Source organism: Scophthalmus maximus, chromosome 13 (genome assembly GCF_022379125.1).
Source record: "Scophthalmus maximus strain ysfricsl-2021 chromosome 13, ASM2237912v1, whole genome shotgun sequence".
NCBI lineage: Eukaryota > Metazoa > Chordata > Actinopteri > Pleuronectiformes > Scophthalmidae > Scophthalmus > Scophthalmus maximus.
Genome location: NC_061527.1, coordinates 19,707,799 through 19,726,821, shown reverse-complemented (window position 1 = coordinate 19,726,821; position 19,023 = coordinate 19,707,799). Strand labels below are relative to the sequence as shown.

Sequence of the window (19,023 nt, the reverse complement as noted above, 5' to 3'; positions counted from 1 at the left end):
TTCATCATCCCTCCAAGAAGTTCTCTGTGAGCGACGCCCCACCGCTAGCCCCATTTCTCGACATGTCCTAGTTAGGCTTGGTATTTCTGCCTATGGCTCAGAGCTGTGCTCCAGTTTTCCCCCCATCAGAAAGCCAGAGGCATCATCGCACCGGCTCCAACATGGATCACAGTGAACAGTGAGTCTTGCTCCGGGGAACTGAGAAATATAAGGTGACTCACAGCAGGGTCAGCTTCATTAGCATCACTCTACTGTGCATATGCAAGACAGTGCGAGGGACATGATGCACAGCAGGGTGTAAATCAGATGACCTGTTATACATGTATGTCTGTATCTTGATCACTACTCGAGGAAATAAATCAGATCAGTAGCTGCAGCACATTTTAACTAACCAGGATCTGTCGTGGCGTGTTGAATAAAGCGTAGGCTTTGATTGGATCTGCTGTACATGAAACAACAAAGTGTATCAAAGTATCATATCAGTTATATCTGCATACGATAAGCAATATTTGTGAAGGGATACAGATTAATGCAAAACAGGTAGAAGTGTCATTTATTGGATTGTGTTTATGACTCGCAAGCATTCAGGAATTGGACACTGAATGCAAATTTACATTTTGGCTAAGGTTGTATTAGATGCTGTTGTTAACAATAAATGTTAATGAATAGATCCATGTTTGTGTTCTTCTCAAAAAAAAATTTTGCACTAGTTATCACCAAGTTGATATGACAACATTATTACAAGAGATTAGTCTGGAAACCAGACCACTCAGCAAGCTCATATTTATTCACTCTGGCAGATGGGTCTGCCATCAACAAGTCAGGCCATCACAACAGTTTACCCAAAATGAGGTGTGTCTGATTTCGTTTTCAGAAAACAACCGAGATGGCTACCGCTGCTGTAGAGACGTCTGTTTAATTTGCTATGTTGACAATATTATAAGACATACTAGAAGGTATACTTTCTCTAAAAGAAGAACCAACATTTGCTGGTTTGTTGTTCCGATTGGCTGTCGGTCTGCTACGTTAGTTAACACAAATGAACATTTGTTGGAATGGTAAATGATCCCGATTATAAACTACAATGCTTGATAAAGGAGGTCTATGATAACCCAAGATGTTGATTGACTATACTTTCAGTCTACTGGTCACTTCCTCCTTCGAGGACCCTCCCTGATTTTGTATTGAGCAAACTCTTCTTGCCTCACTGTCATCTCTGTAGAGTCTGTCTATCAAATTGCCTAGAAAGTAAAGGTGCATCCAATAATTTGCAATCTGAAATGAATGTGGGTTGAAGTTGACCGAATGTTTAATTTGGATCCGTAGCAACAAATCGGTTCAAACGAACAGTTCTTGCATGAGGCCCAATATGTTGGGGGGCTGTTTTTTTGAGTCCGATTTTTGAGTCTAATTTCTTGGATTATTTTGCTTCGTTGTTGCTGCTTTCTCGTCTCATCTCAGTTCCAGCATAAACACGCTTAGTCACGGCTGAAGGTGGAGACAATGGAACAAGGTTCCCTTCACTGCTGCCAACAGCATTGACCGACTTGTGGAGGACTCAAAAAAAGGACACTCATCACCACCACCACCTCCATAGAAAAGCACCAAAGCTCCGCAACTAGAGACTTCAAAACTTCCAGAGACCCAGGTAATCCGTTACTTTGCTCCAATTGACAGCACATTTCATCAGTCATTTAAGTCAGTTCAGGTGATTTCTGCTTCACGTAGAAAAAGTAGAGTTAGGCAGAGTCAGAATGATACAGTATAAAACCAATAATTCAACTCATTTGATGGATCAGTGCACAAGCTACTCTGAACCTTTTGTTTAAGCTTTATTTATTTTAAGCCCTATAGGAATTCCCATGTGGCAAAGAACTAGACTCTCATCAGTGTGGGAGAGAAACCAAGCTGGGTAAATTATTATTTACTATGGACATGCTGTCACTTCACCCACGACCCGAACAGCAAAGATTATGCACTTAAGCACCTTCAGAACTGCCTATGTGACACATTAAGGTGCAGTGTCGGTGTCTAACACAGCAGGGAAAACAAGCTAGTCACTATTATGAAAAAAAATTATTAAAATAATAATAATAAAAGGATTGTAAATGATTTATGCACAACCTTATCCAGCAGTGGAACACACTCTATTATAGTTCCTACAATGGAAATCAATTTTTTTTTTAAATCTAATGTTTTCTACTTCACCTTTATTGATCTTGACCCCAAGGGGCAATTTGTGGTGCAGCAAGACATACACGCAAGACAATTAGACAGGCGACACAACAAAAGACAACAAAGTAGATCCACATGAAGCGGGGCGCTGAATAGTAAGCATATGGAATACAACATAAATTCTCATAATTCAAAAATAGTTTGTGTAATCTATAATTAAAGAGCCAGTTTTTCCATCATAGAGTGCTAGTGCAATATTAGTAAGATCCAGATAAATAAAAACAGACATCTTTAAAACCCTAATCAATCACTAATAAGATCTGAGCAGCAAGTACCATCACAAATCAAACTACAACCAATTGCTACGGATCTAATCCAATATAATCAATAATTAGACTAGAAACGGACCCTAATGCCCCAAATACAAACACTAAGAAATACCACAGAAATAAAAATCCAACCAATAAATAGCTTAGCAACGAGAATTTCCTTTTCGGTCATCATCCTGCTGTAGGATGAGTCTCTGACCAATCTTCTTTGTTAGTTGCCTCTTTTATCACAAATATACTGTACAGCGCTATTTCCATCTGTACAGTCTTGTCCTCACAATTTTGCCTTTGAAAACACCTGGATGACGTGACATTAATTGAAGATTATTTTTTTAGCGAGGGTGGAGGTGTCTCAGTCAGGAGGTGTCAGATCCAGCTGCACCAGGGGAGTGATTCTGTGATTCAGGGCAGATGAGTTAAATTGTCTAATAAGTCCCCTGGTTAAAAAGCCTGTGAAGAAGCTCCCAGACTGAAGAGAGAGACAAAGGAGAACATGTGACAGAAGCCGACAGAGTCACACGTAGCTTAAGTTGTTTTATGTCTTGTCTTTCCATTTATAAAAGAGTTACCGGTGAGCGGCTGTGGTTCTGGTGTGTGTTGTTGGTTGGCAAGGATGTTTGCCACGCGAGGATTCAAAGTTTTTATAACCATGTAAATATGACCCACTGGAAATGATAGAAGACACCAAATTAATTACAAAATGATTCACTGCTCATGTTCTTGATTAAACCAGTCATCTCCCATGTCGAGGGCACAATTGCAGTAGTCAGAGGATGATGCAGTTAACTGTACTGTGTAACATTCTTCATGCGGTCACACTTTTCATCTGGTTTTAAAGTGTGTGCTGCCAAAAACCTGCATCAGAGTAAAAGACTGAACCCAACATTACTTTCACACAAAGCAAAAAAAAAAAAGAAGATCAGATTCAAAATGCCAAGATCCTATTTACAATGTCCAAACAAAGAGATTAAACATGAACTGCTTGGCTGTGACATTTGTTAATAACAGCCTGGTGGATCCACAGTGCAAAGCCGACATAATGTTCACTCGGTAGGAGATAAGTTATCAAAGAGAACAAAACCCCAAAATACACTGCAAATGTATTTCTGATGCGATTAAAACTTTTCCTTGGTTATTTCTCCACACATTGCAGTATAGGAATGTTTATCACTGAGCCATGTGGTGTTGATATTTTTGTTTATCGGTGAAGATCTGCATACAGTAAGAGGACAAAGACAAGAGTGATGACTCTGCTGCAGCTCGTCATCTGTTGCCCACTAAGCCAGTGTCAGTGTGTTCTCCGCCATCCACTGGTTTAACACAACATAATCCTGACAGTCCTACAGTATATGGTAGTTTAAGAATAATATGAATCTGGAAATCGGTCATTAACAAACAGGATTTGATAACTACTGGGGTAAAATTAGCACATCCGGCTTACTGAGTTTAAGAAATGAGAATGAGACTTGAGAAAGTCTGAAACTGAATGAAAATGAAGGACAAACTGCACAGCAGACATGTCTGTTGAAGGATGCCGCACTATAGTGTAGAGCTTTGCACCCATTGTTAGAAAAAGCGGAAAGAACCTCCAGGATGTGAAACTCCCGGTCACAAAGGGTCCATCAACAGGTGGACTGGGCCTTTTTAGTCAGTTTGCCTTTCTGGAAATAGCCCCAATGTATCAGGGGACAATAGTGACTTTAACACTCAGACAGGAAATGTGTGTCCCCTCCTACAGCGTTCTGTCTCTCGCTCTCTGGCTCCTGATAGGACCACATAGACAAGTGCGCCACTCAAGGTGACCCATTTAAAGCTTTTTTTCCTCTCATGTCCCAGTTTCTGTTCACTGCTTGCAAAAATAACTGTTCCCTTCAAAGGGGGTGGATAGACTTTTTTTTTTTCCCTCTCCACAAAATAAATCTAGATGTTACCGACAGCCACTCAGCTTGTTTATGAGGAATAAAACCTATAAGCCGACCGCAATGCTTCTATTATCTGTGGAAAAAGCACAGTTGGTTACGCAACATTAAAAAAAGAAGCTGTAGCAATGCTAAAATAAAACATAATAAAAAAAAAGAGGATGATTTATGATCAAAAGAGGACAAACAACAGATGACTGCAGAGCGGTGGTGACTCACTTGACGCTCCAGTGGATTGGGCCTAATAGATCAAGTCAGTAGACTAATTATTCATTTTTTGGATCATCGTGTGGTGAATCTCAGCCTCACAGGCGAAGGCAGTGCAAAAATCAAGGAATCAGTAGAAAATAGATTTCTCTTCAGTGGGCAAAATGACACAGCAGGGTCAATCATTCTTAAATCGCACACGGCGAGGAGAAATGTTAAATTATTCCGAGTTGAATTTTTATTTTATTTTTTGTGTTTTGCATTGTACTTGTGACCATAATTCACAGCAGGCGGTTCTCCTTGGACTATTGATGCTTGATGAACCGATTGTTGGTTTAACTTTTATCATCCTTTCTATCAGGAAGTGGGAATGTGTAGCATCGTGTCGTCTGCTGTTCGTGACGGTGGGACTGTGAAACTTTTGGAGAAAGAAAAATGAAAAGTTAAATTGACGACCAACACGAAGCACATTTGCTCAGTTCAGTACACTTACTGTGTTACCTGCTCTGATATGATCAGCTGCTAGAGGCCAATATTACACCCACCCCGATCCCTCCACACCACACACACCACTAAAATAGCAAAAATTCTGTTTTTAAGCTTCACTCTGCTCAAGCAAACTAAATATAATAGACACATTTTACTATCTTTAAACGTGGCCAGGCCTGCTGTTTTCAAGCTGAACAAACCAGCAGCTTTTTAGGGTAGCTTCATATTCACTACATATTCACTACAAAAGGAGGGCATCAGTCTTCTTATCTAACTATCAGCAAGAAAGGGTATGCATCAGCATCAATTCTCTTTCACCATAGATATGTCAAGCTACTAAGACATAAAGTCAGCAAGTTGAACGCTAGATAGTTGAATCATTTTTCAAATCCAACGTCTGTGGTGGTGCCAGGCTATATGACCTTTGATAAAAATGTGGATTTGTTTTCCCAACTTTGAGAAGTTTACAGTCGGCAATGGAACTGAACAGAACCAGGATCAGGGAAAACCTTTTTAGAAATAGAACAGAGTTGTCTGCTGCTTTCGCACATTAAACTAATGTGTATAAACAACTGCTATTATTCTAGCTTATTTCAAGAAACTTTAAACAAAACAAACCCACATTTATTAGATTATTAGAATTTACAGAGAGGACAGATGAAACCCAACAAATTTGATTTAAACTTTATAAGTGCGCATATTCATCGACTTCACTGGAGTAGAGGAACCCGCATTTCCACATGGGTCCTGTGCTTAAGGCTGAGAGTGATGGAAAGTTAAAAAAATGTATTTTTGCAACGCTAATAAGATGGTGTTTGGTGTGTTAATAGGTCATGATACAATACTGTCATAATAGCTTTATCATAAAAAAAAAAATATAGCAATGAGTGAAGTGTACTGCTTCACCATTGGCTGAACACGTTCACTCAGAGTGGCTCTGTGTTGGCGTCGGTCCCTTGGCCCTCGGGTGCTCTGTGAACCAGAAGCATGCCAGGAAAAACACAAACCCCACACCATACTGGAGCTGCCAGGACCCTGCACCATGAGAGGCTCGCATTGTGCCCGTAGACTCATTTTGGCATGTGCCACATATGCTCTTGCTCACTCGCTAATAATAGGATGACTCATGTGACCATGTGATGCCTTTCACTGCTCAGTGTAGCTCCGTGTTCTTTGCTCTCAACTCACCTAATTGCTTGTTTGTGTTTACTAGCCGCAACAGTGTGAGTGTGTGTGTGTGTGTGTGTGTGTGTGTGTCATGGAAACACTTAATGTAGCTGGAGCTACCTCAGAGGCCATTTTGAGTACTCTGGCAGGTGTGCGAGATGCAGTCACAAAACATTACAGGTGTGTGGTTCAGATCACAATGAAGGCTACGTTGGAAGATTGGTGGTGTGTGACCCCAGTAGTGCTGAGTATTCATGTAATAATGTGGTAATAACTACTGGGTACTGGTGGATGGGAGCCTCGACTTGTTGACGGACATCGCAGATGGTGTCATCCCATTGATTATGGGATTGATTATGTAGTTCAACCAATGCATAACGTTTAAATTTCCCACGGGCTGTCCTTACTGAAAGGGCTTACAGTACATATTGTATGGGGGAGGAACCTGCTGTACTTTTTTACTTGGCCGTCTGCATTCTTCTCACATGTCAAGCATTGCATGGACATCCCTGTCAAGAGGCATTTTTATCTACAGTCGAATCAAGCTGATGCCTTTCTCTTAGATTTGCATGGGGACATCACATTAGTGTCAGGCTCTCAGGGAACATCTCCCTGTTCCTGCTCCAATCAGCTTAACTGGTGCCCAGTGTTAGTAAAAGTGCACGACAGCATTGTTTTAATGTGAACATTCTTTGCCCACAAACCTTTAACGACAAAAAGCTTCGTTTTGTACGATGCATCTAACATTTCCCATCTCTCGTTTCACAGAATACAGTCACCTCTTATTGATCGTCATAGAGGACAAACACAGATTCACAATAATCATCATTTTGCTTTGTACAATATTTAAGATTTGCTGCAGCAAAGTCAGACACTACTCCAAATTAAATATAAATGCTGAAATATAGTCTATGCACAGTGAGTTAAAAGATCAAAAGGAATCTGAAATCTCCTGTGTAGTTTGCAAGCCCCTGTCTTGTTGATATTCATATAAATCCCATGTACAGAAAATGCAACATACAAAATACATAATGTCTTAATTCCTATTTACCTCCCATGCGAATAATAGGAAAAATAAACTGTCCGTATGTTATCTGGACACTCAACATGCTCACAGTCGTGCGTTTACACCTACTGTTTGTATGTTTTCTTATCTGCATTCTGTCAACACTGTAAATGGGATCTTGTTTGTACTTGTGCAATATGGCGAGCAGGTAATTATGTGAGGAGAAGCCCCCTAGACTGACAACAAACACAAACACGGCATGCAGGCATTTACCAGAGGCGATGTGAGACTACGCGCTGTACTTAAATCTTACTTTGATATGGAAAAAAGAGACCTCTTCTTTGAATCTTTACAGAAGGCGACTCCTCAAACACACCTGCTTTGGAATCTAATTTACTTTGTGTAGAAGTCATCACACGCTAATATGAAACAGGGACTTTTATATGAGGACTTTTCTTCTCTGTGGGCCGATACTTCCTCACACTTATGTATAGTTAGATATAATGTATCCAGAACACCTCTGCAGCTATAAGACCAGGTTATTCTTTAGGAAGCTTAATTCTACTGGACATATCTCCTCCTTTTTTAATTAAAACCTAAGGTGTAACAGCTGAAACTGAATCAGTAGGAGCGTGCTAATCTGGGGAGACATCGCCGTGATGCTGTCAATGTTTTACCTCTCCTCCGCAGACAGAGTGGCAGGGGATGATAAGCACATTCAGGGTGCCGCCGTGTGTAGTGTGCATTTACTGAGAGGTGTTCCACACTTAAACCAACACCCACCGCAGCGATGTTTGCCCGCTTCCCCTTCTACGTTTCACACACTGCCACATGCTTCAGAACCACCAATGGAACATGCACACAAGCCTTATCCAGGATTTAGATTAGCTGCTGTAGAGATAGACAGAGGCCTTTTGTATTGCACCATAGCTTCAGAGGTTTCAACTCAAACAAAGAGTGTTTCATTTGTAAATCAACATGGTCCCAGAGGTGGGTGGTTGAGGTCGTATGACGACAAACTTCCAGTGAAACCAGTGTCACACATTCAAGGACACAGAAAGGAAAAAAGGAACTCCTGTTTGCACCCGCAAATTGCTGAAAAGTTTCTTTCTCAATTAGCTCTGAAGTATTGTTTCCATGGAGTGAATCAAAGAGGCACCATGTCATCAAGGTTTTTTAGTGAAACCTAATTTGTTTTTTTCTGCACAGCCCACTTTCATCAAACCCAGCGCAACAAAAGCTTGTGAAAAAAATCGTACATACCGACATGTTCAGACTTAATACTTTCAACTTTCAAAACACTTGTTTGCTGGGTCAACTGAGAACCAGATGTGAGGGAGTTTCCTATGCAATCTACACTGAGCAAACATGTCTTCTAACAGTGTCAGTGAACTCAGCGCTGATATCCTCATTTTCGTCAACACAGTGAGTGAACAAACAGGACCCCAGCACCAAAGACTAGTGAGTTAAAAAATTTGATTTTGTTTGCTTGCATATGATTTTTCTTCAAAATCTAATTCATGTGCTTGCAAAAGGAGAACTGAACCAGGACTGTACCAAAGGGCAGATCTTCACTTAGTATTTACACTGTAGTCTTACAGGAGAGACTGTCAGAATGTGTGCACCATTATCCCCATTCCCATGTTTTTTTGTCAATCACTGGTCCACTGTGACCAAAGCTCAGCACAAAAACATACAGTAAGTGTGTGTTACTTTTTAGGAAAAAATTCAGTAGTTCTACGGTCTGGGTGCTCTGCTGTGAAGTATCCTCTGGAAAATCGAGTACTATAGGTAAGTATGTGCACAATTACATCATGACAAAGCTGGTGAAAAGCAAGTACTGTATATATCTCCGGTCGAAGTCTGTTAATTAGCTGACAATAAATAAGCTTACTTCATAAGATTTTTAATCAAGCATCAGCAGAGAAGACAGAAGACCTGGGGCATCCTTGTGGCTCACTTGGCATAATGTGCATGCGTAGATATCAGTGAAACAGCATGAATCTGGTTTTTCCCCTCATTTCCTGTCAACACGCCCCCCAAAAAACACTGCATTTCCATTACAGAGCGGCCCCAAAAAAAAAGGAATTAGTGAACCCAGACATGTTCTGCTGATGATCCATTTATATGGAAAACAAATTAATAAAGGATGAGCCAGAACTACAAGACAAAAGCTTTTCCGTGCCCCCGGGGTGCTCGACCCTTTTGACATAACAGCATGTCGCCGCCTCAATCTAGTGGTTACCCTCTTTATCAAGAAGCTGTGGCAACATTTGGCAAGACAGCAAAGGACTGAAGCATGGGAGTCGTATAAAACAATAAAAAAGGGATGCCAACACAAAAACGGTTTCTAAAAGGTAGCAGGTAGTTATTTGGGGCTGCCACATCAAGCCTGACATGTAACACCAGCTTGATGTTTACCTTCATTCTGTGTCACTTTGTAAGACTGAACAATTGAATGTCACCGGATATTTGGACCAGAATATATACTGCCTTCCTATCTGGTTGAATAAACTCTGCCTGCATGGTATTTACACAAGAGTTGTGGTGTTCAAATGTAAATCCAAATTAATCATGAATGCAAGCCTATTTTAAAGCAACAACCTTACCAATAAATATATTTCAACAAATAAGTCACGACAGTCGGCATGCAGCCATTATACACGGTGATGTGTAGGTCTAATCTATAATCACATTTGTGTGATTTAATGTAGGTATCCATAGATAAAATGAGTAGCTCTTGCTAGAATAATAATTAGACACAGTACACTTATCAGCTTAGGCCTCATAGACTGACACCTCTACATAATGTCACCAGAAACTGTACGACATCAATTCTCTCTACGCCACAATCGGCCCAGCTGACTCTTAACTCTTTGTAATGCATATATGAGGGCACACGCTGTAATCCAGAAGCCTCTTAGATTCAGATTATCAAGTGGAAATTAGCGAATGCATTCTTGTCTGTGTTTCTTTCCTTTCTATATCGGGCCCAGATCTTTCTTGGGGCTAATTGCTCCCGTTAAATACATGTATTGCATAAAACCAAATTCGAGGGGTGTGTCTCCGCTGAAATAAGCATGTTCTGGAAGCTGGAGCAGCTGCGATTCAGCAGCAGTCGTTACATAAAAAAGGATGCAGCCATTTGCTCTGGCCAGCGCACACTTCCCCCCCCTAGTCACAGCTCCATCAAACACTTGTGTGCGATTCTGCTTTCTAAGTGTCAGTGCATGTGTGCGTCTGTGTGTGAGCATCTGTGCGTGAGGTGTGTGTTTGACTGCCTGCCCCGCATCTGTGTGTGTATGCACACGTAATTATGCAGCATAGATCTGCGAGTTAGCCCTTGATAAAAAAACAAAAAAAACTACACATCGGTTCATGCACACTAACAATACAATATTTTCCAGATGGCACCGGTCCATATTGATCTGCAGCCAGAGAATTCATCCTCCTGTGCTCTCGCATGTCTAGCAATAAAGTTACCAACAGATATTCAATCAAACCGGCATATATTATTGAATCTCCAACTCACAAGAGATTGAGTCAAGTGTCAGACCTCAGGGGTATCCTTTATTATCTGCAGGGAAAATGATGAACATTATCTAATCAATGTTAAATCAACTAATGGAAAGACGACAAAATGATATCTTTAACCGTTTGTTTTTCAATTAGGATCAAGACAAAAAGGTAAATATTTTTTACAAATTATGTCTTCTCTTTAATAATTTGCATTTGAATAAGAGATGGTAGTAGAACTTGACTAGCCTTCTCTCAAAATAATGATTATTCTCTTCATTTGCGGGTGATTTTACAGACTTGAGATGCCTCCAGACGCAAATTTTTGCAAATTGTTGCGGAGGACATTTTCCAGAACTTTTTTTTCAGCCCTTTAGTAAAATATCAGTCAGCCCATACGAGAATACAGAAGGAAAAAAAATCCCGAAGATCCACAGGGAGCGAGTGGGCGTGTGGATGACAAAACAGAAACACTGCTGTCCGCAGCAGGGTTATCGTCATGTAAATGGACTATATATACTGTATTTAGTTTAAACTCTTCCGATACAGATATCAGGCAGCAAAGAACAATCAGTGGAAAAACAAAACAATGAAAAGCCAAGATTTTGAACATTGTAATTGTTGTGATGGGTTTTTGTTGAGTTTTCCCATGAATAAATAAACAGTAAAGAGAGTGTTACAGACAAAGCGCCGGCCTCCATCTGTTGTGTGTGGACCTAACTGAAGTTGACCGATGTGAGTTCCATAACATAAAATGGAGACATTGGCATTTGCAGCTGCCGGTGAATAGGATCAATCAGTCTCCATAATACAGCCCAGTAATTACAGGCTGTAATTCCTTCTTACAGCCGACGGGACATTCTGCCCCCCCCCTCACTTCTGAGTGTTGCCTCAACATCACGTCTCAGTGCTGTTGTTTTTTTACAAATCTCGCACTCAAAGCTTAACTAGCTGGCATTAGAAACCTGGCTAATGGACGCGGCGAGTACGGTCACTGCTGTGATAAATGTCACAATGAAGGCCGACGCAGGGCCACGGCAGAACAAGGAAAAACATCAAGGATTTTTGAGGCTCAGAAATGGTTTTGTCTCTCGCCCGCGGATCTCTGCAAGTAGGAGGTAGTTAGTCTCTCTTATTCATGCTGGATTGATGTCAGTTCCTGGCAAAGCCTCTTCCTTAAATGGACTGAGATGACAAGGCTGTTACTGCAGTGTCAGTCGTCTGCTTCTTCCCCCAGTTTGGTTTCCTTGTTCTTACGCTAAAAACATCATTCTGTCAAGACAACCCTTATACAGCCTCATCTGCATGAATGAAAACAAATCACGTCGAGTAGATTAAGAATTTGCTACCACTCAAAGCAGATCTTTCACACTGATGAACCCAAGTAAAGACAAAAGGACTATAACCAGTCATCCAGCAGTCCCTAGGAGCTACTTCAGACGTCACACTCATTCCACGGACCAGGACCACGATAGCAAACTAAAGTGGAGTGACCGAGTGCACGGCGACTATTTGCTACAGACAAAACTACCTTTAAAAAACATTTTGAGCTGCTTTCAGACATGTACAGAATGTCCGGACTTTTTCCAGAGGGGCCGCATATGAGAACGCAAATGTCCGCAAATATTGCTCCACACTGAACGTGTCTGACTCGGACAGCCCTCCTGCTGCAGAAATGCAGAAAAGTTACACATGATATCTTTAACTTCCAACAAGATGGTCTATAGATGTGTTACCATTAGCAAATCAGCCCAAAGCCTGTTAATTCTTACTGGATGGCAAATCTTTAAAAACAAATACACAAATACATAAAAAAAAAAGGTTAAATCATTTTCAAAAAGAGCTAGGTTGTAGTTTTTTTTGTGAAAGTTACTCAAACTGGAGGAAAGAAAAAGGATTTGGTTCAGAGACTATTTTCAGTGGCAGATTAATACTCATTGGGGGCTCGGGTATGCATTTACAGCAGCAGAGCAGCGTAAATGGGATTAACTCAAAATAAACTACAGTGCTTGTGATTATTGAATGAAATAAACTGTAGCTTGTTTATGAGCTGTCTAATAGTTTTTAGACAGTGGAGACAGAGGAGAGTGTGGTTAAACAGAAAGACACCTTTTCATGGGATTTGCCGACAAGAAGAAAAGTATAGATTACAGCAAATTTACCCTTCACAACGTGATGTTTTCACGAGGGCAAATCGTTACATGAAGTAGGTAATATAACAGGATAAACAAATGATGATTGGAATGGTTTGAAAGGTCCAATACGCAACAAGCGGCTGATGTGATTTTATTAACATTTACAAGATCTTACCTTGTGTCGACACTTCAAAACAACACCATAGGCACCTAAAAAAAGAAGAAGAAGCAAACTGCGTGACTGACTGACATTTAAAACAGCTAACCTTCTCATGAATATTCAGAGTATTTATAGTGGTTGCCTTTTCAAAAGTGCTACTTTCCTTAAAAGTAGATCCTTGTGAAATAATAACACAAAAATGTCAGCTCAAATTCAGTTTACAGATGTAAATTTGTGATTAACATACTTAAAACATAATTATAAATACGAAATCGACTTAGAAAGTCTCACATGAGGTGAGCTGACCAATAATGACAAGTGCTAACAAGTGTAGAGCTTGTTTTATTTCTCCAGGTTGCTGATATAAAAGTAATAAGGGCTTTTAATGTGTCTCATGTGTTCACATGAATTACGGAAAAACATACTCTTCTGTACAAGGACAGGTGGCTCAGAAAGTAGGACACAAGTGTTGGCAACCTACTGAAGTTCTGATGTTATTGACCCTGGCAGTCACACGCACGCACGCACAAACATCAGTGCAAAAAGATGCTGCTTTAAAAAAAAAATCCATTCTTTATTTCGAAGACAGTTTAGAAAGGGTTAGTGTTTGAAGCTCTAAGATTGGTTTTGTACGGTTTGACAAAGGAAGTATTGTGGCCAGTGTTCTTCAATAATTCCACAGTCTTATGGATCGATTTTCTTTTTCCCCAGGTGGTTTTCATTGATTGTAAAAAAAAATGTATGAGACACTTCCAAAAGAAATCCATAACAGTGAATGTTTGGATAAATCATTTCTAATAAACGTCTACTACAGTTTAGTGCTGTTGCAGTTGTGACTTTGGCAAGTAAGGGTGAAAGGGGTTTTGCCATCGTGGCCCCGAGACACAGGGACTCCTTCTATGAGGAGATTACACTTGTCAGCACTTCTCCTGTTTACTTATAAATACTTTACTTATACCTCCTTATTTTCATTTAGTCTTGTTTTGTTCTGTGCCATTTAATTCCGATGTATAATGTGAAGCACTTTAACTTGTTGAGATAAGTGCTATGTGATTATCATTTTGAAAATGCTTCCTTGTTCATGGAATCTAGAGAACTTGTTACTAAAAATCATTGAATCCATGAACTTACTTAACAGACAAAGATAAGGAAAACATATATGCCATGAATACAATATTGCAAATTTAATTAAACTTTGGCATTGAAAATATTTGCTGTTCGCCGACTGACTCTCAAATCTTTTTCACTTTGTTTTTCCTGACTATGAAGAACTTAGATGTACCAAAATCTGCTCCTACAGACAAATCTGTTACCACAAGATAATTACAACAATAAACAAAAGTATTTGTAGTTCATGTGCCAAAAGATACAAAACTACAAGATTTGTATCTTAGATAAGAGATAATCAGAAAACATTGAGTTTTTTTAATTGCCGAGGTGAGACTACATGTGGCACTCAGCCCTGAATCATTAGCAAAATTGACTGACCTCAGGATCACTAAGTAAAAATCTGTGACGCTGGATCAAGTGGAGCGCACTGTGTCATGAGTGCGAAAGGCAGAGCGGGACTGAAAAAAGCATCCACAACTTTACAGACGAATGTGGCACTAAAAGCGCTCACTTCCTTCCATCCAGACACGCTCGTCGGTGGACAGGCCCTCGGCTTCCACAGACCAGCTCAAAGTCTCTCCTGTGTCTTCTACTGACACATTAGCGAACATTATAACATTTCTAGGGAGGTGGGAGTATATGGGTGTTAAAAACTGGGACAAGTGGGTGGCCTCACCTCAGGGCTTCTGCCACTTTATATCACCCAAAGCTCATGGAAAGAGGAAAGGCCGCGAGAGGCATTTTGGTTGGAATTTAACTTTCGAAGGACATGGTGCCATTCATAATTTGCAACAATTAAACTGAACACACCAAAAAAAACTACCTCTTTTATTTTACTATAACAACACTAGAATAATCCAGGTCACAGCATCTACTTTCAGTTTTGTTTTTTTTAAAACATTACAGTTCTCCCTAGTGAATAAATGATATATATAAATATAGTCTCCTTGACCTTATTGGTTTTGTTCAGTCATGAACAACAGCTCGGGCTTTTAACAGCCTTTGTTTCGCAGGCAAATTGGATACAAACGATCGGAAGATTTCCCACTGAAAAACCCTACAACACATTTGTGGGTGCACCACCTCGCGTGACAAGTTGTGACTGAAGTCGAGACTGGACTTGTGCTGCTGCAGATCAATGTCAGAAAAAAACAAAAAAACCCCTGTGTTGTTATATTTACCATCTTCACATTTGAAAAAATGAAAACTCTCACCTTCACCCACGATCCCCAGGACTTCAAATTTATTCATTACATCACCGTTGTCGGGGATCTTCATGAAGTCAAAAGGTGCACGTGTACGGCGTTAACGTGCGTGGAGCTCAAGGCGGAGGGCGGCCCGGCTACAGGGGGGCAGGAGCCGGCCAGCTGCTGGCTCCCGGGAGGTGTGCGCCGGTCATGAGCCATAATATCTGCCACATGCCTTCAGTGAGTCGCTCGCTTTGACCTGCACAGAAACATCGCACCAGAATTAAAATGCATACAGTTGTAATCATTGCTTACCCTTTTAAAAGTGCATGAAATACCTATGGACCAGGAGTGAATTAGCTTTTGGATCTTTAACCAATTTGCTGTGAATATTCTTCTGGACAGCTCCAGAAAGAGACTATTTCAATTTTTTTTATTTTAAAGCTGAGGTCAAGAAGTCCTTCAGTCCCCTGAGTGACATTTAAAAGCATCTACATTAGACTTACCTGCCTTTTAAAATTCCTCTGTGCCCTCAGTTTATAACGCGGGTCAACTATTTGAATACTGAGGCATTAGTCATATTTTAGTAGACAATAGAAAGTCACTCCAGAGCCACATAATACATCAGTAGTAATGCACCACAGAACCTTGTGAAAATAATTCCACTCTCCCTTTCTTCGAAGACTGAAACAAACACAAGCTCTTAATGTGATCAATGCCTCTACTCTGGTATCCACACACACAAACTCTCTACTCTTATTGAATCAGATGAGGCTCTAGATACCGATTTCTCCATTTCATCTCCCTCCTTGCTGGAAAGCTCAAGGACTCTGTCTGTACACAGACACACACTCCCCAGTCTCCTACGGCGCTGTGGGGGCACAGGAGCTGCTCATCAGTATGCACACAAAGAAAAAACACCTCGGCACCAAAATAAACTCCCGCGTCTCCCAGAACGTTTAACATCTGCTGTGTGGTCTATTGCTCCCCGGTCTTATCTCGCTCACTTGCACACCATCATCAACACGGGTACGTACACACTGTGGGCAAAAACTTGACACCGGACCAAAATCAAACAGTTTTACAGCGTCACAGAAATAATCTGTGGAACCTGAGCCTGTTGACACGCTCCGCACTTGTTCACAACCTACTGTACATGCAGTGACATGCAGCCTATTGTTTTTCTCCCCCGAGCAGATCTGAGCAGACCACTTCTCCTGGCCGGGACCTAGAAAGACTAATGTGATCAGGAATGCACTGGGCACTCGCTGTGTGTGGATCATACATTTCCTCTCTATCAACAGCGTGACTCATGCGTGGTAACGCACCGGGTCTGTGGAATTCATACAACAGAACCTTTAAACCTCTTCATATGACCATTAGCCCCATTCTCCATGTCCAGGGTGGGTTTATTAATCACCACAATTAAGCATTTTGCACACAAAAACAACAACAAGGGATAAAGCTTTTACAACGTCACAGACATTTGAGATGTAAAGTGAGGAGCACAAGATAAGAACCATCAGAGATATGCATTCATTTAAACTGCATTTGTCATTTATTATTATTGAAATGATGATTATTGATTATTTATTAAGTCACAAAAATTGCTGTTTATGTAAATATATCTTGCATACACCTGTCCTGTTGCTTCATGCTACAATGCTCAAATGTGAAGCGTGTGTGTATGTGTGTGTGTGTGTGTGTGTGTGTGTGTATGTGTGTATGTGTGTGTGTGTTTGTGAGTGTGTCTGTGTGTGTGTGTGTGTGTGTGTGTGAGTGTGTGTACGTGTGTGTGTGTGAGTGTGTGTACGTGTGTGTGTGTGTGCGTGTGAGTACGTGTGTGTGTGTGTGTGTGTGTGTGAGTACGTGTGTGTGTGTGTGTGTGTGTGTGTGTGTGTGTGTGTGTGTGTGTGTGTGTGTGTGTGTGTGTGTGTGTGTGTGTGTGTATGTGAGTGTGTGTGTGTGTGTGTGTGTGTGTGTGTGTGCTCGTGCGCGTGGTAGCCACGGCTGCCCACAGGATGAACGTAGCTCCCACATTTTCAATGCGGAGCAACAACAAAAAAAAAATCCAACAAGTCCGACCTGACACTGCTACACCCGCTCCAACTTTAGTCCCCGACAACAGCTGTCCCGTTTGTTGGTCAGGTTCAAACGACGCCAGCGTCACACACACACACACACACACACACACACACACACACACACACACACACACCCCGCAAATGGGCTCAAAACAAACCTCGGGCTCGGGGACGCCGCCTCCGCTCCTGAGCTCGCGCGGGGGGGAAATTCACGTCGCACCGGCTCGAGCTCGCACTTTGTGGCTCTCTACGACGTGACAACACACAAACGACTCACTCACTCAGTCGGTGCCTCGGTCCGAGACGGTGGAGCGGGGCCCGTACATCCGCCCACCGACGGGGGTATTTTCATTGCAGCAGGCGGCTCCGGTAACTGGATCGTGCGGTTGACAGAAGCTTGCAAGCACATCGCCGGGGCAACAGCTGGTGATTGGCGTGACGGCGACCAATGGGAACGCTCAGAGCGCTTGTTTATTTCCAACGCCCCCCTCGCTTTTGACCAATCGGAGAGCGGAAAGGGGGGGGGGGGGGGGGGGGGGGGGGACCGAGGGTGTTTTCGTATGGGGTAGAATAATATTGTTCTGATTTTCACAATTACATAATTCAGAGGATCATACCCCGCTGTCTGTATTGTAAGACATCTAAAAGCAATCAAATTATAGCAGTTGAAACCTAGAGATTCACAAACAGCGAGCAGATATTCAAAAACAGGGCCATGCTGGTGAGAAACGAGTGCCTTGCTCAAGGGTGTCCTGTATTCACACTCCAGCAATTGACTTGAGGTTGCTGTTCATGGAGATTATGGTTTAGTGTTGGTGCTCTTATTTAGTGAAGCATTGCAATTCTGCACTCTCTCTCTCTCTCTCTCTCTCTCTCTCTCTCTCTCTCTCTCTGTGTGTGGACAACGTGTGCAATTCATCCAATAAGCAGATGATAGAATAAACCTAAAGGCACAAATTCATTCTATTCAGTTAATGAGTTTGAATTCAATGTGAGAGTGATCACACACAGCTTGGGGAAAACTATTATGAACTGTAATGAAAAGTTGTATTTAATCGTTGGGGCTTTGCAGGCACACAAATCACATGCAAATACCTTCAGAACTAAATGTATATCTCATAGACTTTACGGCTAGGTGATATGTATCTTTACTACATTATTTAAGAAAGAAAATGAAAAGCTAAGGACTTAAATCTTGGATAGATGAAGAAAAAACAAAAATAAACTCCAGGATGGGATTCTGTGTGTGTGTGTGTGTGTGTGTGTGTGTGTGTGTGTGTCTTTATCCATAACCCCCACTTTATTCAGATCAAATGAGCTAGTGATATTCAAAACACTCAAGGATCTGTATTTTTTTTCTTCTTTCCCATGAGTGTGTTACCATACAATGCTGCCACCCGCAGGATGAAGCCAAAACTGTAGCAAACAAACACTCATCCATTACAAGGGTTGAATTGAAGTAGGTTTGCCTCACATATGGTGAAATGAACTAACATTTATTTGAATTCCTGTGATATCTAAAGAGGTGTTCAATCCCAG

The 19,023-nt window shown here is 41.3% G+C and overlaps 1 protein-coding gene across 11 annotated transcripts in view; it reads right to left on the bottom strand.

Moving 5' to 3' along the window:
• The window catches only part of LOC118318128 (cyclin-dependent kinase-like 5), a 33,106-nt gene extending 15,206 nt beyond the window's left edge, over window positions 1-17,900 (bottom strand). For 7 of the 11 annotated variants that reach the window (XM_035647482.2, XM_047336738.1, XM_047336739.1 and 4 more), the window contains exons 1-3: window positions 17,643-17,884; window positions 15,428-15,659; window positions 13,119-13,153 (exon numbers count right to left, since the gene is read on the bottom strand). In XM_035647482.2, coding sequence (XP_035503375.2) covers window positions 13,119-13,153; window positions 15,428-15,491 — 99 coding nt within the window. In that variant the 5' untranslated portion in view covers window positions 15,492-15,659; window positions 17,643-17,884. Of the gene's footprint in view, window positions 1-13,118; window positions 13,154-15,427; window positions 15,660-17,642 lie in introns of all 11 variants that reach the window. The other 4 variants (XM_047336743.1, XM_047336744.1, XM_047336735.1 and 1 more) reach the window with 3 other exon arrangements.
• Window positions 17,901-19,023: the final 1,123 nt, after the last annotated feature.